General features: G+C 46.1%; 1 protein-coding gene and 1 long non-coding RNA gene across 2 annotated transcripts; both read right to left on the reverse strand.

Moving 5' to 3' along the window:
• Window positions 1–5,825: 5,825 nt before the first annotated feature.
• Window positions 5,826–10,625, reverse strand: LOC116216599. Its single transcript, XR_004159710.1, has 3 exons — window positions 9,690–10,625; window positions 9,280–9,479; window positions 5,826–7,693 (listed from the first exon to the last, which is right to left on the reverse strand). It is a non-coding gene; the product is annotated as an uncharacterized LOC116216599 (long non-coding RNA).
• Window positions 10,626–13,254: 2,629 nt separating this feature from the next.
• LOC100539912 (DDRGK domain-containing protein 1) lies at window positions 13,255–22,231 on the reverse strand. The gene is made up of 5 exons (XM_031553225.1): window positions 21,859–22,231; window positions 19,785–19,823; window positions 16,959–17,015; window positions 15,901–15,949; window positions 13,255–14,614 (listed from the first exon to the last, which is right to left on the reverse strand). The coding sequence occupies exons 1-5, from the start codon at window positions 21,871–21,873 to the stop codon at window positions 14,442–14,444; spliced, it is 333 nt and encodes a 110-aa protein (XP_031409085.1). The 5' UTR covers window positions 21,874–22,231; the 3' UTR covers window positions 13,255–14,441.
• Window positions 22,232–24,049: the final 1,818 nt, after the last annotated feature.

Raw genomic sequence — 24,049 nt, forward strand, 5'->3', positions numbered from 1 at the left:
GAGTGGTTCTTTCCAACCTTACTGATTCTATGATTCTGTGTCCTTAAGTGTCCTTAAGAGGACTGAGCCCTCTATGTTCCTCTTGACTCCAAAAGAACGCAGGTAACAAAACACTACCATGTTTCACATTCCAGGATTTTTTGCTAGCTGAACCCATATTTTAATCCAACCGTGAACTGTTAAACACCAAAGCTCTGCATGAATCAAAGTGTCATTAAAGGTGGAAACACCTCTGAGATCATGAAGTCCAGTGCCAACCCATCCCCAGCATGCCACTAGACCCTGTTCCTCAGTGCCACATCTATCTTCTCCTTGAACATTTCCAGGGTCATGGTTAGTGGGCACGATGGTGAATGACTTTTGGGCTTAGAGGTCTTTTCCAGCCTCAGTGATTCTGTGATTCTTGTCTGGGGAACCTCATAGTGTAGAAAATAAGGCATGGACATTGCCTCAGGTCAGAAGCCTTATTGAGCTTAGTAAGACAAGGCCAAAGGTCTTGTGAAGTCGGAGTCCTTTTAGTGCTCTCAGCCCCACCAGCACATTGCCCAATGCTCAGATGAGTGCTGCCAATGCGGTCATGCTATTGGCATCTTGCTTGCATGCAGCTTTAGCCAAGCTTTTTGCAACAGGGTGGTTTCACCCCCAAAATACCCTGCCAGATGGCAAAGGTCAAGCAGAAATAAGTGATCATATCATAACCCAGTCTACTGGCTGATTGGAAAGAAGTGTCAGCTCTGGTGTGAAGTTATCAGCAGTGATCCCAGCACCAGGGTGACAATTCCTAAAATTCTGGGGTGCTGGTGACTTGCTGTGACAGCAAAGGAAGGGTAAGCACAGTGATGCGGGAAGGGATGGACGGCAGGAAGCCTGAGTATAACGGCTGTAATTGCATTATTAATGGGAATTTACACTAATTGGATAATTTGAATGCTACACGTTGGCCTCCTTGCAACAAGGCTAACAAAAATTACTTGCTTTATCTCGATGTGGTTGTTAATGAGACTAACACCAAGCTCCCCACTCTGTGCATAAGGTCTGTCCCCTTTGCCTGCCACCAAACTTCAAAGATAATAATCTGGAAAAGGCATCTGTGCACGGAAAAATGAGGGCACTTACAACTGCAGCTGGCCACAGAGACCCTCCTGTCCTCTCCAGGCCCAGGTTTTGCAGGGGGGCAATAGGGATTAATAATGGGATGAGTGTGAGGTCCTGCTGGTGCTCCTTTCCCCACACTATCTGTGGTCACGGTGGCCCTGGGAGACACGAGTGGCAGCCTGTGTGCTGCCATGGGGCTGCATTCTGCTGGGGAGGTCAGAGGGCCCCATTTGGGCTGATGCCATTTGGCAGAAGGAAGGATGCGGTACCCACCATCGGGTTGCACAGCCTGGAGGAAGCACCATTTCCAGACACATCTCTCCACGCTGCCCCAGCTCCCTGTTTTTTGGCAGAAGAGCCCGGCTGTGCTGCAGTAGCACAGGATGGACACGCTTCTTTCTGCCTTCGGGCAAGATCCCATGATTTTACAGCTGATCTCCCAATTCTTTTCGAGGGGAAACAAGAGGAAATGACATACCCCAGGATGGGAATTACTAAGTCAGGAACTCCCCCAGGCTTTGTTTCGGCTGGCGAATGTTTTCCTTCACTCCCCCCTGCTTGCCATTCCCCTGGCTTGTTGAGAAAGGTCTGAATTTCAGGGTGGTGGGGGAAGGGATGCTCTCCGCGCCGCCTCTCCTGCCTCCGGTCGTGTCTGCTTGTGGCCGATCCCTTCGCTGTGCAGGGTGATGCTGATGTGGAGTGACACTCGACCGCGCCATGCAGGGAGAGGGCAGCCCCTGCCAACGCTCCCCCTCCTGCAGCCAACGTTGCCTGGGGAGCTGACCCCTCGGCGGGGTGGTGGTCGGCACCCCACCGCCCCCAGTGGGGTCCCCAAGATGTGGGGCACAGCAGAGAGGGTAGGAGTAGGGCTGGGAAAATGCTCCTGTGTGTCTGCTGGTGAAGATCATCCTTTCAGGTGCTGGAGGGCAGAAGGACTCCTGAGGCTTGGGCTGACGTGGCTTGCAGATTTGGGTGATGGGCTATGGGAGATGTAGCCAACAGCTGAGGGCTAAAGATGACCCAGCCTCCATCTCCAGCCTCTTTTTATCCACACCCACCACCCATTCTCCATTCCATCCTCCTCTTCTCCATCCCCGTCCTCCATTCCTCCAACCTCAGTCTCCCTTCTCCATCCCCATCCTTGCCTTCTCCATCCCCAGCCTTCCCCTCTCCATTGCCAACCTCCATTTCTCCATCCTCAGCCTCCTCTTCTTCATTGTCAGCCTCCTCTTCTTCATTGTCAGCCTCTCCTTCTCCATCTCCATCCTCCATTTCCCCATTCTCAGCCTCCCCTTTTCCATCCCCAGACCTTTCCTTCTCTAGCCATAGCCTTTTATTCCTCAGCTTCAGCCTCCTGGTTCCTTCTGTTAACCTTGTGTTTGGGAAGGACTCACTGTTAGCTACCTCACTCTGCTCATCTGCCATGAGCTTGACTTGGCTGCATGCATTCCAGCTCTGTGAGACACCAAGGTCTGTGCTGTGAACAAGAAACCAGGAGGAGAAAAAGCGGAGCCTCTATGTTCCCACTTCATACCCAAGTTCAGTGCAGGGTCTGAAAACACCAGCTGCAGAAAACAGACCTGATTTCTCACCCCCGAATCAAGAAGAAACAGGGCAAGGGACATGACCTAGTTTTCAGTGGCAGAATTTAATATTTCCCCTGCAAGGAGAGCCAACCCAGCTTCCTCTCCCTCCTGCTCCCCGGCCAAGCAGCGAGGCTGGCCCGCTGCCTTCCCACCGGCATGGGATAGAGGGGAAAATCTTACAGTGCAGCCTCATCAGAGCCCAGATGTGCTGCTGATTCATCCAGCAGGGAAGCATCTGTTTCCTTCTTGTTGCTCTATTTGTGTTCAGCTGCAGTGGCACTGGGGAGATGCGCTCCTCGGGATAGCATTGTGGGGAAGGAGCACCCCATCCCATGTCCCAAAAGTCATAGAATCATATAATTATTCGGTTGGAAGGGACCCTTAAAGGCCATCTGGTCCCACTCCTTGCAATGAACAGGGACACCCACAGCTCCATCAGCTGCTCAGAGCCCCTTCCAGCCTGCCCTGAATGTCTCCAGGGATGGGGCATCCATCACTTCTCTGGGCAACCTGTGCCCAAGCATCACCAGTCTTCATATGGTTTTGTCTGAAACCCAGAGAGGAGTTTTGCCAGCCTGAATGAATGTGATGGCCTTCGCAAAGCAGCAAGGGACAACTCTCTATGGGATGCTTGATGCCCTCATTCAGGTAATTGTGTGGATATAATTTGATTATTCCTTCCTAGTTGTTTAGCATCACAAAGGGGAAAGCTGCCCTCCAAGATGAGCCTGTGGAGCCACCGCTGTGAGAGCGGTCTGGGGAAAAAAGCTTCCCTTGTTTCACCTCGTGCTTTGTTGAATTATATAGGGAAAGACTTGGGTTGCTTGTGGCACAGTGTTTCCAGGTGTAGGCATCAATCTGAACCACCTGAAGGCTGCGCAGAGGCTTACCAGCCCGTTCTTATCACCAATCAATGAGAAAACAAAGAAAATTTGGATGGCTGCTCCAATCAGTGCTGTTGGAGATATTTAGGAGCAGCAGGGCACTGCTAGAACACCTCAGCTGCCATAAACTGTGTTGGTCCTCACTCACTAGAGAACCATCAATGGCTGTTGCTGGATCCCAGATGTGTCGCCCCTGAAACAAAGAGGTTGGGCTCTTCTGGAGAAAATGCAAAGCCCAGGCACTGCTTTTGCCTCAGGGCTGATGGAAGTTCATAGGATCATTAAGGCTGGAAAAGGCCACTAAGATCATCAAGTCCAACCGTCAAGCAACCACCACCATACCCACCATATCCCTAAGTTCCATCTGCCCTTTTCTAGAAAACCTCCATGGACAGTGACTCCACCACTGCCCTGGGGCTGCCTGTTCCAATATCACTCATTCAGGGAAGACATTTCTCCTAATATCCGACTTGACTTACTTTATTTGCTTTCCAGTGCAGACGCCAGAATCAACACAGAGAGCAGGGCAGTCTTCTGCCAGGAATAAAAATTCATCCCGTGAAGTGAAGAAGTTTCAGCAAGATCCATAAACTCCTAATCTGGCTTAGCAAGAGTGAAATCAGGCTGAGAAATAGCTGGGATTTTAGCTGGGGATATTTCAGCAGGAAATCTGATGGCAGATGTGTGCATCTGTTGGGTGTGCATGTACAAACGGAATGCAACAGAGGTTTTAGAGAACAATGTTGTACAAAACAAGAACAGCATAGGTTATTCTTTATCAAAATAACACTATGAAGATGAGTGGGCTGATTGCCTCCCGCCAGCTCGGGCTGCCCAGGGCCCCATCTAACCAGACCTCGAGCACCTCCAGGGATGGAGTACCCACAGCTATCTGATCAGCAGTGCCAGAGCCTCACCGCCTTCTGAGTAAAGAATTTCTACATAACATCTAATCTAAATCTCTCCTCTTTTAGCTTAAAGCCATTTCCCTTTGTCCTATCACTGTCAGATCACGTAATAAGTCAGTCGCCCCACCAGGAGATGAGCAAGACATCGGCCAACCCACTCAAGAGGCTTTGGGCCATCTTATGAGCAGCAGATCCCAAATCAGAACTGCTGTGCAGGGGAGAAGCCATAAAAATGCTGGACCTGGAACTAGCAAGAGGGAAAGAAACCTTCATGCAAGGGAGCGAAGGAGGCAGCTCAGCAAGTCGCTCAGGACCCAGAGCGGTGCCTGGCTAAGCTGAGGCTTTAGACTGATTATAAGCAGCTTTAAGAGCAGTGAACGCAGGAGTCACACACAAAAAAAGTCAGCAAGGAAAAACAAACAGTGTCACTGGTTACGTAAGGGATCAGAGAGGCACTGAAGCGTCAGCCGGCAGCCACGTGCGCTGCCCGGGGTTTTCCAAAGTGCTGATAACGCACGAGTGGTCTTTTGGCCCATTAAGGATTTAGGGGAAGATGCAGAGAAGGATGAAAGAAGGTTTAAAGATAGGTGACAGCTCGTGTTAGAGTGATGACAGAGCGGGGCTTGAACGGAGCTGCAAAATCAGGAGTGGTTGGAATTATAGTCATAGAATGGTTTGGTTGGGAGTTGTAGAGTGGCTTGGGTTGGAAGGGACCTTGAAAATCATTGAGCTCCAACCTCCTGCTGCAAGCAGGGCTGTCAGCCACCAGATCAGGTTGCCCAGGGCCCCATCCAACTTGCAGGGACATCTCTTCAGTATCCCATCCATCCATCAAGACACCCAGAGCTAGGAACCCAATGCCTCACCAAATGGGGTGAGAGTAGGGCAGGTCCAGGCTGAAAAGGGAGCGGATCCTCATCACGTGCACTGAGGTTAAACTGAGGAATCATTGCTGCAGTACAAAAAGAGCTCACGTGGATCCCAAAACTGTAGCACACACGATCGTCCAAAAAAGACTCTTCCACCTGAAGATCCCACCTCTACCTTAGAATCATAGAATGATAGAAGCACACAGCTGCAGAACATCCCAAATTAGAAGGGACCCACAAGGATCAGAGTCCGACCCCTGGCTCCACACAGCACCACCAAACCCTATGGCTGAGAGCAATGTCCCAGCTCTCCCTGAGCTCCAGCAGCACAGGGAGAAGCACCAGGACTTGAGCAAACCCACAGCAACACTGACCTCACCAGCAGCAGAGTTCAGCGGAAGCAGCCAGAACAACATGTGCTGAGCCCATTTAACAGACATCCCCTCCAAGACAGACACCCTGAGCTGTCTTTTTTTTTTTCTTTTTCTTTCCTATTGCAAAGATTAATTTCCCTGGCTGGAAAGTTTGTGCAATATTGCATCACCCCGCTGTTTGGCTTGGCCAGTGAGCAGTAAGCACCGGGACTTCAGCTGGGTTGCTTGCCTGGAGCTGACCCCATAAATAGCAGTGAGGTGGGGAGATCTGCATGGAAATCCATCCAGGACAGCAGGGGCCAAAGGCACCTCTGGCTTCATTGTGCTGCACTCCAGTAAGCAGTCTGCAAGTAGTCCCTCTATTTGGAGAGTGGTCAGTTACAAAGAGAGGTGATAAATAAGAGCTGAAAGATGTTTTCTTTTTACTGCCCTATGTCCAGGAATCTTGCTTCCTAAAAGGGAAATGAAGAACGCACCGCTCCAGGAGGGCTGGCAGCAAGTAAACCAGTAGCCAGCATCTTTTATAGGAGATAGAGAGCAGGGAGTTGGCCATATATGGTCACTAGGGTGCCCACAGGACCATGTGGGCAGGAAATCATAGAATGGCTTGTGTTGGAAGGGATTGTCCACTTCCAACCTCCATGCTGTAGGCAGGGTTGCAGACTGCTAGATCAAGCATTAGATGAGGCTTCCTAGGGCCCCCCATCCAACTTTGGCCTTGAACACCAAATCAATTGGTCACATCCCCAGTCATTTAACTTGATTTCTCTGTGTGGGAATCTCAGCACAGGAGTGGTCTCACGGGAGTATCTCAGAGCTGCTGTGTGCCTCAGTTTCCCCTGCTTTGAAATAGGGCAGAGAAACACCTCGTGTATGCTGAAAAATATGCAGAAACAACTTGGATGGGAAGAAGAATAGATAGTTAGGAGGAGGCGTTTGCTGCATGAAGTTTCAGCTTCTCATTAAAGCACAGCCAAAAAAGCCTCGTTTAGAAGGGATGATGAGGAAAGGTTTCCACTTCTCGAGCTGGACAGGAAGGTTTGCCTCCTAAAGATGCCTCCCTGTGCTGCTGGTGGTCTCTGGAGGAGAGGACAACTCTCACCACCCCACCCACCTTCTTTGAGGTCTGATGTGGCACCATCCAGCCATGCCCAGGAGGTCAAGGGACCACTGAGACAATAATCCCTCAATGATGGGGCATGTAATAGCAGGACAATAATCCCTTAATGGTACTAAAAGACCTGCTGAGCTAATTGTGTTCTCCAGGTGAACATTTTGCCTTCTGTCGTGCCATGAAATGATTCCCAGCTCACGCTGATGTCCCAAATGCTATAACTTCGGTCAGAGCTACACTTTCCCATCCACTCCCAGCACGCACCATCCTCCAATTTGCCCTTGTTTCCCTTGTGGACCACAAATAGCTGTGGCAGGGGGAGCAGAGCATCATCCCCTGGCACAGGCAGACAGACAGACCTGTGGTTTCTATGGCAACAAGTTCAGGTGTCAGGATGCTGATGTGGGTTGGGATGGGAAGAGCAATGAGGATGGGGATGTAGATGTGGATGCCTCTGGCCCAGAGAAGGACCAGGATGTTGGGGTGCACAGGGGCTGCGCTCTGCAGAGAAGCAGCGAGACAGCAGTGCTGGAAATCTCTGGCAGATGTCAGCATGGAGCTGGGAGCAGCCTCGCCCGGCGGGCTTGGTTTGGCACGTCTCAGCAGTGAGCTCATGTCTCCTGCAGCCCTCGGGACACGGCGGGGCTGGATAGAGGACTGGACAGACACGGCGGTTGTCCTGCTGGGAAGGTCCTGCAGCCTCCTGCAACATCACCCACAGGGCTGTTCCCCATCTCGCCCATCCCAGCCTCCAACCTCTCTGATTTGCAATCCTTAACAGGCTTCCTGAATCCAGGCCAAAATGTTGTCCTTGAGGCTTCAACACAGCATAACATGAGAGAAGGATCTGGATCCCAGTAGCCCTGGAGAGGAAGAAAAAAGTCCTTGCTTAAGTGAAGGTCTACTGCCCTGGTCACAAGATTCTGCTGCGTCCAGGGTCAGTGCTGGGTCCACACAGGGACTGACAGAAGGTTTGAGGAGCACAGCTTGGAGGCAAAGCCCTGTTTCTGTGGCCTACAAGGGATAGAGTGGAGCAGTGCCTGGGGTTCAGAAACAGCATCATGTTCTTGGGAGTGCTGGGCTGACCTATGATACGACCGTATGACCTATGATTCTATGATGCAGCCTGTCACAGTTTAGACACTCAGGCTCTCTCTTACGTTGCTTCAGACAGCAGCATGGACTATTACTTCTCCTCACCTCTTCACCCACGTAACAGTGATAGGATAGGAGGTAACGACCTTAAGTTGAGCCAGAAGATGTTCAGGTTTGATATTAGGCAACATTCTTTCTCCAAAAGTGATCAGGCACTGGCACAGCTGCCCAGGGAGTAGTGGGTCACCATCCCTGGAGGTGTTCCAGAACTGTGGGGATGTGGCACTGAGGGATGTGGTCAGTGGACACAGTTGGATGGGTTGGGGTTGGACACGTGGATCTCAGAGGCCTATTCCAACCTTAATGTTCCACAATGATGCCATTGTGTTCTGCAAATATTGTTTTCTGCTGCCTACATAAGCAGTTTACTTTTTATTCTAGCTTTCTGTTTATCCAAAATGCCTTGGTATGCAGGAGAGAGACAGTTCTCTGGGATGACTGCATAAACTCAGCATGAGTCCTTTCTGCCAGTCAGGCAAATAATATCAGCGGGGAGAATGAGGAAAGGCAAAAACACAAAGCCATGCAGCATCTCTCAGGAACAGGCCTGGAGATATGAGGTCAGTTGGGCCATGTGGCCACCGTGTTGTGAGGTCTCAGAGGTGAGAGCTGTGAGCATGAAAAGCTGGCTCCAGCTCCCATTGAATCATTAAGGAAAAGAGTGCTAAGATCATTTAAATCCGACTCTCAACCCATCACCACCATCTCCCCACACCCAGAGCAGAGGTTGGCACAGTTTTGTATTGGATCCCACGGGGGGCTGAGGAGCAGCTTTCTCCATGGCAAGTCACCCCTGACAAAACCTTTTGTAATTATAAAAGGAAATAAGGTGGGACCTACCCAATGCTTCCTCTCCAAGGAATAAAATGCTTATACTGAAGGAACTCAAATCTATAAAGAGCCAGAGCCACCTGACAGGTATCTATAGATCCCCATAGCCCATGATGTGCTGTTTTTTTTTTCCTACAGGGCTGTATCTGCTGTGCTAGGCCATAGTTGGGACATGAAAGCACAGCAATTCAGCAGCCAGAGCAGCTCAACAGCAGGGAAACATAGGGTTGTGCTGCATCAGGTCCTGGGGTATCACAGCACTGTCAGCACCTCTTGCTGGAGCTGCAATCCCAAAGGGAATGATCCAGAGAGAAGAGCTGGGGCGGAACCGGTGTCACTCATTGGTTCCAGGCTTAGAGCTGGCAAACAGCTCAGAGAGCAATTTGCTAAGTAACATTAGAAAAGGGCTTTAGAAAGCATCAGGTTGAGCGGCCAAACGTAAAGTGTTAAGAGACCAACCAACCTTAAGAACCTCTTTCCAATGCTCCTTTGCCTTCCTGGAGGAACTCTTTGGGCCGTGCCCACGGTGACTTGGTTACGCTCAAGACAATTTCATGGCAGCCTCTTGGTGCAGGCTGAGGTCCCAGAGCTTCACCCCGATGCGTGTGCTCCCAGCCACTGAAGGACAGGTCCCTGGTGACAGCCAACATTTCATGGTGCTAACTGCAAAAAATTCAGCGTGCAAATCTCCGGCAAACGGCCACGATGCTGTAGCAGCAAAATGTTGTTAGCATGCCTATTAGTGCTCGCTAATTAGCTCCCACCGCTGCTCCTGCCACAAGCTGGAGGATGGATTATGCCATACGCACTAAGCAGCTTAGTTTGGGTGGCAGCTCACAGGGAAGCAGGGAGCAGAGAAAGCAGCCGGCTTACCGAGCTCGGCACATCAGCTGTCTGTGAGCAGCACGATGGGATCCAAGCTACGGCTTGCAAGTTTTGCAGCAGCTTTTTCCTCCTGCAAAAAGAAAAGAGACTGATTCAGCAGAAACACCCTGCTTGTCACCTCCATCACATCACCGTGCTGCCAGGCGAGGAGCAGAGCAAAGACAAGCAGGGAGAAGGGCTACTTGCTGGGAGGCGATGCCTTTCCCTACCCTTATGATCAACCCCCCCAGCCCAGGGATGCATCGCTCCCGTTGCCATAGGAATGTATGAGGGATGCTGCTGCCATCTCCTGGATGGAACCCATAAGCATTGCTACCACTCATCCTTTACTCCTTATAAAGGGATAGAAACTCAGAAAGAGAGGCTGTGGGGGTCTTGGGAACCTCCAAAAGCCATCTGAGCGTTGGCAGCCTGCTTTGGGTGCGCCTGCCTTCAGCCCAACCATGTGAACTCATAACGTTGGTGTTCTGAGGCCAACCTTATGGGTTCACGTGGCTCGTGCCAATGGCCAAAGGTCATGGTGGCAATGTTAAATGCCTGAATGGAGGAACACGATATACTGACTGCATCAGGTCACTGGAAAGAGATGAGAAATGCTTGGATTTTCTCCAGTGGTTGCCTTACTGCAGGCTCTCTATGCTCACAGCCTTCCTGCCATCTCCACCAGTGTCCTGCTCCCACTCTGCCTTCCTCAAAGAGCTGATGCAAAGTGGGATCATAGAATACCTTTGGTCGGCAGGGACCTTAAATCCCATTTGGTCCCAAGCCCCTGCTGTGGGCTGCTCGCCCCTGACCAGATCAGACCATCCACACCCCATCCAGCCTAGCCTTGAAAGAGATGGAGCACAAGCTTTCAGATTGTCCAGAGGAATATCTCATTAGCAAGAAGAGATAGAGGAAAAAAAAAAAGAGTAATGCAAAACCTTCCCTAGTTCTTCTGGTACAGTAGATAGCCCAAAGGTACCAGCAGAAGCAGAGCACCCATGTCCAGCACCATGCACCCATGCTCCTGGCTACAGATTCCCTTGTCAGGCTGAAATGAGGCCATCTCTCTGCTACATTCTCTGACCTTCATTTGATGCTGGCAGAAGTTTTCCTGGTGGACAAAGCAGAAATCTGTCATCTGTGGTGGCCCTGGATCCAGGTTCTCCTCCCAGGTGACTGGGAGGAGACATCAATCCCTCCTGCAGCTCTGGTCTTGATTTATCACTGAGCAGGCAGTGTCAGGCCATGACACGGGTGACCAAGGGAAAGTCTGAGTCCCACACTGCAGAACCATGTAGCAAAAATAAGGTCTGAGCCCTGAATCTCCATCAGATCCAAGCTTCAAGATCATCAAACCCAACCATCAACCTGACCTGCTGAGTGCCACCACTAAATCATGTCCGTTAGTGCCATGTCCACACATCTCTTAGCTACCTCCAAGGACAGGGATGGTGACTCCACCACTGCTCTGGGCAGCACATTCCAATACTTGTCCACCCCCTCCATAAACAAGTTCTTCTGATATCCAGTTTAAACCTCTCCTGGCGCAATTTGAGGCTGTTGATCTGCTCAAGTTGCTGGGCCAGATCCTAAGAGCAGTCCTGAGCACAACCATGGATCTGTGTTTGTTCCTCTGTCTCACCACCACACGAGTCTGCTTTGTAGTGAGAAGTCTTTTGAAGGCTTATCTGTGATGACACAGATAAATATGGACTGGGAGGGCTGAGAAGTGTTGGGGCACAGACTCTTCTATGGATACAGATGCATCCACAGGGGTTATAAAGTGTTGGGGCAAGAAGGGGAGTTTTTGCCCCTTATCTTAAGAGAATTCAAAAAAGATGATAAGAATTAAGTCTCTACAGTACCTCAAGCATAAAACTTGCCTGGATAGCAGCTCTTCTGGTCTGCTGGTGGGAATCCCTGCGTTCAAGATTGGCAGTAATGCTCAGTAGTTTGCTTCTGGGGTTAAAAAAATAATAGATCTAAGAGCCCAGAACATGGCTGCTTCTGTGCAGAGGGGAATATTGCAGCATTGTGACTCACTGCCAGCTTGTGATAGTTAGCATTTTCCTAAAAGGATCAACACAAAGTATCAATTAAAGAGATCAGGCAAAATCCCCCAGTATCTCCCTGATATACATAGTTAAAGAGAACAGCTGGAAGCCACGAGGCTGATGGGCTCTAAAACTCACATCACAAACAAACTAAACAGAAAGTTGTGACATTTGTTGCTTTTAAATTTTTATGCTGTTTCACATAACCTATATTGTGGGCAGCTGCTCTGTTCTTACATTGAGATGCATGAAAAAGAAGAGCTCCTTGATTAGATCTCACATCATGTGAAATGAAAACAGGGTTCTGAATTTAATTTTTTTTGGCCTTTGCCTTCAGGTGGAATGGCAAAATTAGGACAAGCTCAAATGAGCTAGTAATTATTATTATTCCTTCCATGTACAACCAGAGTACCTTGGAGCTCTTGTACTAATTCAGAGAGGAGCATGGTGATAAGTGTTGCATAATGCATGGCTGAAGTTGAACAGAAAAGAGGAATATTTTGTGCAGAAAGAAATAGGGGAATGCTCCACCACTTCCTAACAGTAACAAGAAATTGGAGAATGAATTATTTGGATACCTGAATTTTCCTGTTAATGGTATTTTAATGCTTACTGGGCCAGACACGACAGGAGGACCAGCTTGAAACAGATGAGCGCGGTGGCCGGGTTCTGTGCTTGACCCCATAAAATTTTCCATGTACATGAACAGGATTCAAGATCAGTGCTCCAGGTGAGTCAGAAATGGTCTGGATGAGTCAGCCTCGGGTTCTCCTGCAGGACAGCAGAGGTCGGGGCTTGTTCTGAATGCCAAAGAAGGAGAGGAAAGCACAGAGGGTGCCAGACATGCTGACATCAACTGGATTTCTTTGCCCTGGCTCACACAAGTGGTTGGCCTCTAAATTCACATGCAGTAAAGATCAAATTGCTCAATAAAAAAAAAATAACAAAGAGTGAGATGAATGCTGATATGATGCGCTTAGGTCCAAAAAAAAATACAAAATGGAAATAGTGGATAAGGATTGCAAGACAGATTGGCTGCTGGCACAGAGTGACATCTTACCCTGATGATTCACCTGAGATAATGCAGTCAAGCTAAATGGCACTGGCTCTTTCACAGACCATCACAAGACCTGTGCTCCAGTTTCTGCACAACTCCACAACCTTGGAAACAAAATGGAAAGGGTTAGGGTCCAGCATGCAGATACAGTGATGGAAGAGTAGTCACCACTGGGGAATCACAGCTACACTCAAGTACAGACTCTCAACAGGCATAAGAACAGTACTTGAAGGGCCACAGAAGTCCAATCTCATCTCCCCCAGTGACAGATAACATGAGATTTAGTGAAGAAAGAGCTACAAAATTTCTTCTGTTACACTCAAAGAAACTGAGTGCACTTTGGAGTGATTCCAGTGGGCTTAATGGGATACCTCCAGCTCTCCACCAGCACACTGAAGTCTATGGTGGCTGGCTCACACACACACACACACACACACACAAATGCACATTTCTCCAATTCTTTCAACAGAATTTATTTTACTGCAAAAATAGTTTAGGACAGTACAAAAAACATCGTGGCAAAACCAAATTTTGAGTAATTAAGAGACTTTAGAAGCCTCCCATCAAGTAACCTCGTTGAGCTACATGGTGCAACCCAGTAATAATGAATTGCTGATCTTTCATACCAATGCATGGCGCTGTGCTGTAACCCAGCACTCTTGCATAGCAAAACACTGAGCAGCAGTGCAGAGATTAGACAGGAAATATGCTTCCTTCCATTGTTTCATTGCTATCTCATCTCACTGATAACACAGCTTTCAGCCTACTCAATTTACCTCTAACTTTGGCGCAGACAAAACCAACCCCTTGTCCTCCCCAATTATTGTGTGGATACACAGATTCAGTTGAATTCAGAAAAGAGAATTAGCAAGCATCAATTAGGTTATTAAAAATAAATATTCTTATGCAGGAAACACACTGACCCCCTAGAATTAAGATATTAGTAATCATTTACTTGCAACTTTAATTACATGATTCACACTGCCAGACTTTTTTAATACATCAAAAAAACAAAGGCCATGAAGTGGGGGTGTTTGGGGTCCCCAGACACACTGAGCCAGCTCGTACTTCACAGGATGAATCATCACAACCTGGTTGCTATCAGTAGAATTGTCCTGCACAATACATGAAGCAAGTTAGCCTTTCCCTGGAGGTGTGTGTGTGCGTCTCTTGGCAGAAGACAAAACCCAAAAGCCTTACTCCCTAAGTCCTACTGTTCCAGGCTGTATTTATCACTGCCACAACATTATACTCTGCAAGTGCAGAGCAAGCCTGGCAAATTCAGAATGGGGTCTGAACCGAATGTATTTGATACAGATTAGAATTTGAAAACAAGTATGGGTACAGTCACGTGAGAGTGCCTGCCTAGATAAAGTAACTGGCTGCCAATTACTGATATCCCTGGTGTACAAATGCATCAGAGTGCTTAAGCCTCATGTTCTTGACTAGCTTATCTTGTGCAAATTTTTTATCAGCCCTAAAAGAACCAAAAGCAAAACTTCTGATCAATTCTTGCAGTTAATGCTTAAACAAAGCCTCCTATCTCCAAACACTGCACAGAGACTGGAAGGGTTCTTGTTTGCTTTTCGTTATGTGGTTTATTCATTAAAAAGTTAAACTCCTGTATTTTCTCACGCCACAGTTTCATGCCACAGTTGGAGCAACAGCTTGGTTGTCAGGCTGGAGGTTGATCAGGGAATTGCTTGCTTGGACCAGCTCTGCAATGGATACTCGTCCTCTCTGTTTGATAAACTGAGCCACGGCAGCCATCTCCTCCGGCGTAATATAGATGAACTTCCCTCTGTCATCAATTACACCTACAGGGGAAAAAGAAAGGACCTTCAAGTCAGCACTTTGGCTCTTCTCACTTCCCAACAGACATTAGTTACTTCTTTTTGGAAGGGGCGTTTGAACTGCTGAGGCTGCATTTCGTATCTAGGGCAGGCAGAACAATGTGCTGGCAGTCAGGTAACATCTCTACTGTTGAGCTTTTGAATAGAGTTTTGACAATACCTGAGTAAGACTAATTTTGTTCAGCAAGTAATGCATTTTTTTCCCCCACTGTGTGTAGCTAGTTAGGAGTATCACAGCAGTGCATTCAGGTATGTTGCATTAGTGTTGATATTCCAGGGTCAGACAGCCAACTGAGACCCGAAAAGCAGAAGGACCCAGGCAATGAAATCTGGAGCCCCTCTGGGAGGTAATGAAGCTCAGCTTCCACATTTTGGTAGCTCCATCAAGAGTGAGATCTGACCTCTTTGTTCTCAATGTCTTATAGGATCAAATGTAAAGCAGGGAGCCTTACTTTACTAGCACATCTTTTAGCCAGCACAGTGCACATTTTTGATTCAGATCACTTTTAGGTCATTCAAGTGGGTATCCACATGTACCCATTACGATACAGCTGTCACAGTTGGCAAACAGCTATCAGGTCAGCAATGTTTGCAATGGCACCTTCCCCTACTTCATCCTTGGGAAGAAAAAGACTGACCAGCAATAAAACAGCCTTGTTCAGACAGGGAGCTACCTATATGCTCAGTCTCTGCTTGCATTCCAACCTCAAGTGCAAGGTACATAGTTAGAAACAAGCACTTCACTTACTACAGCTCCTAGTTTTGGAGTGCTCTGGGATGTTTGCTTCTCCCAGAGTGTGCCATACCTCGATCCTTGTGGGTCTCTTTTAACTCAGAATATTCTATGAACTGTACGACACCCCATATTAGCTTTAGCCACTGCAATTTTAAAACAGGTGTGCAAACAAGCCCCAGGATACTTAAACAATTCCTTCAAATTCAGATTTCAGAGGATGTAACCTGCTAGTAAACCCAAAGGCCCTTCAGCAGGGTTAATAACATGCTGAAGCCTTGTGCTGGCCCCTGAACCATTGGGAGCATTTACTCCCCAACTTCTGTAAAATGAAGCAATTATCTCCCATATTGCTTTCAACAGTAGTTTCACATCTGCCAAAACAGAAATAATACAGCTTTTGTTCAAATCCTACAAGGGTCCTCTCCAGTTTAAAATGGAAATTACACTGGATATCTCTCTACCACAGAGGAGAGATTTTCTGCACCAGCTGAAGAATAGGTGTTGTGGCTGTCACCTGTTAGAGTGCCATCTGCCATCAGGTCCTGGATTCTGTTAATTGCATCCTGTTCAAAAAGGAAATACAAACCGATCAAGAGGAAGGTACAAAACATTCTGCATGCTCAGACAAACTACAGGATGCTGCTTACATTTAAATCCTCACTGTTAAACCCTTCAGTGAAGGATAGAAATCGGTGGTTCCACAGAGATGGATGTAGTAAGCCCTTTTTAGAAATGGTTTGGTCTTAAAAAGTCAAAGTGAGCTTCTGCAGCTTGGGGTGTTCAAATAACTTCCTTGCCAGCAAGGAGTTTTTATTATTAAATTATCTGACTGTATCGTGGAGGGGGAGCTATACACATTTTCCCAAGGAAAGGGCTGTACTGTGCCAATGCAACACACCAGTTCCATGAAATACTGTGATGCACTTCTCCAAGAATCTGGCTACACTCAACACACTGCAGAGCTTTTTAGTTTTTCCTGCTCCATTTCAGAGGAAACAGCTCCTTACCAAGCCAAAGAGCAGCTTGTTGAATTTATTGCTGAGTTAACTCCATGGTTACTCCAAGCACGCTGCTCTGCTGCATCTAGAACTGGTATCTGTGTGCCAATAACTTTGGTTTCTGCAGTCCTGCCTCTCTCTCTCCCCCACCAGCATTTACAGGGCTGCAGAAACAAGGTAGGGCTTGGATTTCAACTTTAACTGGGCTCACTGCATGCAAATTAAGTTCTAGGAAAGCAGAGAGAGGCAGGGGGCAGTGCAGCCTGGATGTACAGCTCTTGATTCCCAGTTATCATGAATTGCTCTATTAAAAGATTTGCAAAAATCTGTACAAAACCCATTGGCCAACAAGCAGCCCCTCAAGAGCCAGACTGTGCCCTTTTCACTAACATCCCTGTGAGCCAGCAATCTTCTGTGGCTCTCTGACAAATATCCACTTTTTAGGGCTGAATCTACTGAACACCACCAAAGTAATGCCAGAACAGTAACACAAACAGTATCCTTAATTAACCACTTTCTCTCTTACCCTTTTAAAATCATTGTTTGTACTTGTACCCCAAAAGGTAACACTTACCTGAGTTCTTAAGCCCATATGTGAAGCTAAATCCTCCAGCTGAATTACCTTTGTTTTCTATGGAAACAAACAACAGTTACATGCAGCTGATGAATCAGAGGGTTAGCAAAACATACAAAACAGAACTTGTCCTTCCAAGTTATCCTAGCAGGCACTTTTAAAGGATTCTTTTTTAACACAGAACTTACATTATTTAAACCTGCTCAGTGGAAAGACTGGATGCTCTGACCCATTTAAGTGAAGGCTCAAATACATCAGCCAACATCCTTGAGCACATCCCCAAGAGCCTTACATGTATGGCCACATTTACATTATTGGATGTCATACTACAAGTGATAAATGCATTTGTTTCTGAGCTTGAGAGTACACTGAAGAATTAAACAGAGGCTGCAATAGAAGAGTCTTTTTTCATCAGCAAAATCAAACCAAAGCCACACAGACTTAGCAGTTGTGAAGTTTGATGCAGCCAAGCTAGAGAACTGAATACCATGGACTGAACGCATGGAATTGAAACCAGTCCATGGAATTCAGTTCTCAGAGCTGGGAACTGCCAAGATTCGTCACATCTTCTTTTAAAGGGAGAGGGGATGCAAAGTCATTACATGAGAAAACCAGGCTTTACACCTCTGCTTCAAGATGTTTGCCCTCAATGACAGAGCTCACTGGAAGCTTTCTAATACAGCTCCTGCTGTGGGTAGCAGACCAGAGGATGGGATGGGATGGAATGGGGATCCAGCCTCCACCCACTCAGAAATAAAGCAACACTGCGAAGTCCCAGCACAGCAAAACACCACAGATTTCATGTTTTAAAGACAGGCTTAACTCTCACAGAGCAATATACATACATCCACACTTTACCAAATTCATTTCACTTCACTTTTTTTCTTTTTTCTGCAGCTGTCTCCAACAAGGCGTGAAAGGGAGCAAGAGCTCCCAGAATTAAGACAAACAGAACCTTCTCTCTTATTTCTAGATAGGAAGCCAGGTGTCAAAGCACTTCTGAATTTGGTTCTTCAGCCTGTGCTTAATTTCTCTGACGTCAAGCCAAAGTGACTAATGTACAACTATATATGTGCTTAAACACTGAACTGAGATTGTGTGACTAATCTGTTCCGTCCATCACAGCCACCAGGGCAACGTGCAGAACCAGAGCCTATTGTATCAGCCCTTGGAAACCCTTCCAATTTTAGTGGAAGATCTCAAGGGACACTGACATAAGTTATGCTCATTAATAAAGAGCAGCATATTTTCCTGAATCCAGAGCTTGGCTTTCAAGACAGTCTATAGATAGGAATGTGCAGTTAGCAATCGAAATAGAGGATGGTCTTAGCAGACAGTCACAGTAAAGTCCTCCCTTCTTCCAAGAAAACCCTCTCTGACTTCTATGGAAAGCAGAATATTGAAATCTCTGCATGACTCCAAAATAAGATGTGCCACCTGATAGTTTGTTTTCACTCTATGGCTTTTCTTAAGCTCTTCAAACATGCTACCTATTGCTTTTCCAATCTAGTCTCAGCTGTCTCATCTGCCTTGGGTGGTGTTTCTGCTCCCAGTTGATTGCCTTATGCTGACGACTCAGTGATGGAGAAATATTTTTGCTTGGGCTGCAACAAAGAATACGCAGCCTACTACCAGCTCATACATTTCCAAATTACCTCCAGAGATCCCATATGATCTGAAAGCATTTGACAAAAGTGAACGTAGCCTCACTGCAGCCCAATGGCAACTGGATGCATCACCAAGTCCCAGTGGCACACAAGACAGAGAAGAGCACAGAAAAGATGCTTGCAGTGCAGCTTTGCAGTAACACTGGAATTCTGTTCCTGTTTTCCAGAACTAGACAGCAATTAGCAAATTGATTCCTTATGGAGAGCTACCAAAGAGCCAGAAGTGTGTGCATCTCTAAGCTCTTGGTGGAGATGCAAAACGAGTCCAGAATTTGACATTCTGAATCAAGAAAATGATTAGAAGGTCACTAAGTGTGTGGGAGAAGTGCTTACTAATGAAGCCTTTCACACACATACAGTACGTTCACAGAGCCCAGTTTCCAATAAAGGCCAAAAGGGATTAATTAGGACAAAAAGATAATCACATAAGTATGTTTTAGGCTAAGGGTAAGAAATCACATTTCAGCTTTGATATAACAACAGTGGTTAAAGAAGCATTTGTTGTTCCAGGTCACAAGTGGAAATCTTCACGAACACGCCACAGGATTTAGATAACCAAGCATATAACATCATGAAAGGTAAACAACCCCTGTCAAAAAAAGTGATTTTTTTTTTTCTTTAAACATCCCTATAAAAACATCAGTGCTGTTAATGGCACAAAAGAAAGAAATCACACAAAAGTCTGACTGATCTTTACAACGCCCGTGTTTCAAACACACACATCCTGCATGGTAGGCCACATGCTGGTACAGCACTTCTCATTCATGCTGAGCACAGATGCAGAGACTGTGAATATCAGCTGTGATTTAGGCAACAAACAAAAAGCTCAAATGTCCCAAATCCCACACTGCAGCCAACATTTCTGATCAGAAGCCCTGACGGTGAGTTTTACATGTCTATCCTTATGAATTAGGCTGTGGGCTACAATTTCACCCCCCAGTAGCCAAGATAAAGCTGTAACTACAAATAACTTCAGCAATGATTAAGATATTCATGCACAATCAAGTAAATAATGTGGTCTTCACCTCAGGTATTCAGTTTATTACTTGCTGAGTATTTAAGTAAATCGAAGTAGTAAAGATTTCCCTTCTTTCTATCACTCAAAGTTATTTCATTTACTCTAACAATATGGAAAGAGGAGAATAAAATGATAACTTACCTTAATGTATTCGATAAATTCCTTCAGAAAGCTGCGAGTCTGGAAAGGAAAAGAATTGTTATTTTAAATTTATAATGCACAGTATAAGCATTTAGCCTGTCTACATCTGAAATTTATATATATGCATAGAGAAGACTTTGAAGCGGGGGGAAAAAAAGGCATCTAGATTTAAACTCAACTAGGAATTTCCAATAGGTATTTTCTAAGCCAGAATATGACCCAAGCACAATTTGTTTTCTGAAAGGAGACGGTCGAATCTTTTCTTCTTCAAATCATACGTACCCTGAAACAATCACATCTGGGTGAGTCTGTGTGTATTAAGTACGTTCACTGAGGACATTTTGTATGGAGGGAAAGAACAGAGTGATTCAGGAGGCAGCTCGTGCAGATGGCGAAGTGCAGCACACAGCTGCACAACACATGTGGAAGCTCAAGCCCTTCTCAAAGCCATGCACCTGAAATCCAGCATTTTAATGTAAACAGCTCAGTTTTCAAAGGCCGTGCAAAAAACGTGCATTGAAGTGAACAGGAGGTCTAGTTACTCTGCAACCCTGAAAAAATCAATCAGCCTTAATTAACTGCTTAACTCTGCACCCTTAACTTCAAGCAGGAGTTTCAGCACGCTGCTCTCAACACCACATGGCAGAGTCAGCTTGTACCAGGATACCAAAATGCCTCAAGTGCATTACCCACCCTGAGACAGAAGGATGGCTTGGCATTTTTGCAAGGCTGATGCCTCCAAATAACTACATACCTGTGATCATTCCTGAACATGACTTTCAAATTGCCTGCTATTAAAGTTTTACTTCCCCACCCCTACCAAAGATATCTGTGTTGAGATCCATGCATCATCAATTGCCTCCCAGGCTCTTTTTGAGTGAGGAACACCCTTCCCTGTTCCCACATACAGAAAATTTAATTTCTCTTCATCTGTGTTCCCACAGCTGCCTGTCAATAAATACTCTCTACCTTTCAAGTGAGTCTGAAGTGGAGAATATGTTTTAGCTATATGATCTTCTAACAGAATAGACACAATATAAGATGGGTTTTCAAAAGCAAGCACTTGTTTAATTCTTCTCTGCATCTTAGAAGTCTCTCATCATCACATACAATTTCAATTGGTGCTAACCCTGGCACAATAAAAGGAATTTCTGTTAATAGAAAGGGTTCCATGGTGAGAATCTGTACCCAAGGTCAGTATATACTGACTAGTGGCAAGCCCCTCAGCCCAGTGATGCTGAGTGCAAATTTATTTCATTCAATGGGGACACTTAAGCAGATGAAAAAAGGGGAACAGATCTACACGGTCCCCCCCAAAAAAGTATCTATCACGAAATCCACTGGACAGCCCAAATTTGGCAGCTGAAACTCCAGAGCCATTTCAACATTTGACAGCAATTAAAATTAATTTAACACATTTAAGGGTTCTACCTCCCACAAGAGAACCTTTTCAAGTTTGCTGAGCTATTATGTCAGCATCACATTTCAACCACCATCCCCAGCAGCTCGCCTGGAGGCAGCCACAGGAGGAGCATGCTAGGATATTATACAGAGTTTGAAACCCTATCAATGACTTATAGTCATTTGCAACACTGAACAGCTTTCCAGTGGAAAGCCCACAAGCACCTAGATTGTGTCCTGTGATTTCTCAAGCTTTCTCTCAGCTCGATTTTTCATTTGATTTCACACCACCTAACTCCAAATCTAGACCTGCTTTCATCTGTCTTGCAACCACACGGGACCAGAGTAGGGTAGAGTTGGGGACAGTATAAGAGAATCTGCCTCCTCAAATTAGTTTTATTTCAGTCCTTACACAAAGGGAAGACAGAACTCATTCTCAGTGACGTGCACTTGCCTGAGCACTCTGAATTAACTGAGAGAGTCTGGAATGAGGAACTGTACATTCCCCAGGAAATTACTCCAAGTTAATACATACTACATAGACATCTCTTCAAAGCAAAACCATTTGTCTGGATCCCATTTTGAAGTCCATTTTACAAGAGACAGAATGCAGTAAGGACAATCTGAATTTAACAGTGATAAGGAAGCTACAACAACAGACTAATGTACATACCTCTTCCTCTGTCATTGATTCTTCAACCCCTTCCTCTTCAACTACAAAACTCTCCTTCAGCTTCAGGTACTCTTCATACTCTCTCTTCTCCTCTTCTTCCTTTGCCTTCCTTTTCTCCTCTTCCTAGAGAGAAAAGATGACGTGGTCAGCATGCTCCTCCCCAAAGGGGGTTTAGTTTTAAAGTACAGTTGCGTTTCCTTTATCTGCAGTCTGGTCCTACTGTGGCAGACTGCAGATAAAAAGCTTCTAAAACACGTTTGAGTTCTCCCTTGATGGTATCATTCATTTCAAAAGCTGCTCTGACACTCTTAAGATTGCAGTCATCCTGACATGGTGTTGTAAGCCTGCACAAGACACCTAGGCTGGTTCTTAACAGGTCTGACAAAGGGGAGAAAACCACTCTTATATAGCAAGCTGCTTTTGTAATTTGCATGAATGTGTTTCTTCTGAAGACCGAGCGACAGGAAGTTCCTGCCCCCAACTGCACTTTGATGCAACACCCACATTTCTGTATCCAGCCCCAATTCTGCTCTGACATGCACCAGTGTCCAATGGGAATGAATACAAAGAGAACTGCAATTACACTGGTCTCCATCTGCGTGCATGAGTAAGTTGGACTGCAAGAGCTTCAAGTAAATCACTCGTGACATACAGCAAAATACGGCCACACTGAATGTAAAGACCTGTGCCAACTGCTTCATGCCTAGGGAAAATGTATTATTACATAAAAAGGAGTTTATTTGGTAGGTTTTGATGAATGGCCAAACATAAAGTTCCACTCTTAGTTATGCACAACAAGAATAGGATCAGTTACCTCTGCTGGAAGAAATGGTTTTCAAAACCACGTGCCAAAAAGCAATAAAAAAAAAATTGCTGACCCAGAAAACCCTAAGCCCAACATCAGTAGGGCAGAGAAACTGATGCTTGTATAGCACCTGGTACAATGAGATTCCAACTTCACAAACCTCTGCTTGCTATTACAGCACAAAGGATTGGTTAGTACTTAGAAACATGAGTTCTTTGGATTTTAGTGTCAGCCTCTGTCCTTTTCCTTTCCTATTAGCACAGGAATCGATCTCCTAAAGAACAACTCTATTGATTCCTACGTGTTTGCCATGCTACATCTTCAGCACTAATATGGTAATTGCTTCCTTAAATGGCTCGAAAGTAAACACTTGTTCTATTAAAACAGGGGGAGACAGGAGCAAGTCATTAAGTATAATATGAATGGGTTTCAGTAAAGACATCATGTGAGGTGCTGAGCTGCCAGAAACAGGTGCAGCAGCATTGTCCTTAATTAAAATCACAGAAAAAGTGTATTCAGCCTTAAGTGCATTCAGCCAAACTCTGAGCAAGTCCTAAGGAAGAAGCACTTTCCACAGTGACATTCAAGGATGAGAAAACCAGAGCTGGAAAGATCTTACTGCATGTGAAGAGTCAAAACTGTTTTTAACCATTATCTCACGAAGAAATCCTGCAGATCTGAGGAAGCACTTGAGACAAAATGAGACCATTTTCTAGGTCATTCATCACCGTAACGATTATTAATAAAAGCTCAGCAATAATTTCTGTCCTTGTGTTACAGGTGCCAAGAACAACACAACCATAGATCATTCAGAAGTGTTCAACTGGTCTTCGCTTGGAAGTACATTAAATTTCATCTTGATCCTGGAAATACAAGAGTAGGGCACTTAGCTAAGCATTTCCAGAATGCTTTTTCATCAACCACCCAGAAGAAAAAAATAAAATGCAGCCACTCCTTGCTTCACCCACCTAAATTCAACCACAATTTAAGCTACAGAAAAAGAAGGATTTAGGGAAGCTGCAAACTGATTCAGAGTAAAAGGAACCAGCAACAGCAGTAGAAGCTGGGCAGGGGGGGAGCCCTGCTGAAGTCACGTTGTTTGTTAACACTCATTTTCAGCTGGTGTTCCACCACCACACCAGCACTCTTTCACATGCCCAAGTCATGCAGCAGCTGCATGGAAGATGCAGAGTCAGACGTAGCCAGGTTCCCATGAAAAACAGCCTGTGGGTTATGCATAACCCACACATGGAAACACTCTCAGCACCCCAGGGACTACTAATTAAACAAAGCCCAATACTCGCTGCCTACGAGTCACACAGAGGGCACACAGCTCAAACACGATTTTTATAAAGCCTGTATTTTTATCAGTCAGGCTTTTTTTTT

Source organism: Meleagris gallopavo, chromosome 4 (genome assembly GCF_000146605.3).
Source record: "Meleagris gallopavo isolate NT-WF06-2002-E0010 breed Aviagen turkey brand Nicholas breeding stock chromosome 4, Turkey_5.1, whole genome shotgun sequence".
Classification (NCBI taxonomy): domain Eukaryota; kingdom Metazoa; phylum Chordata; class Aves; order Galliformes; family Phasianidae; genus Meleagris; species Meleagris gallopavo.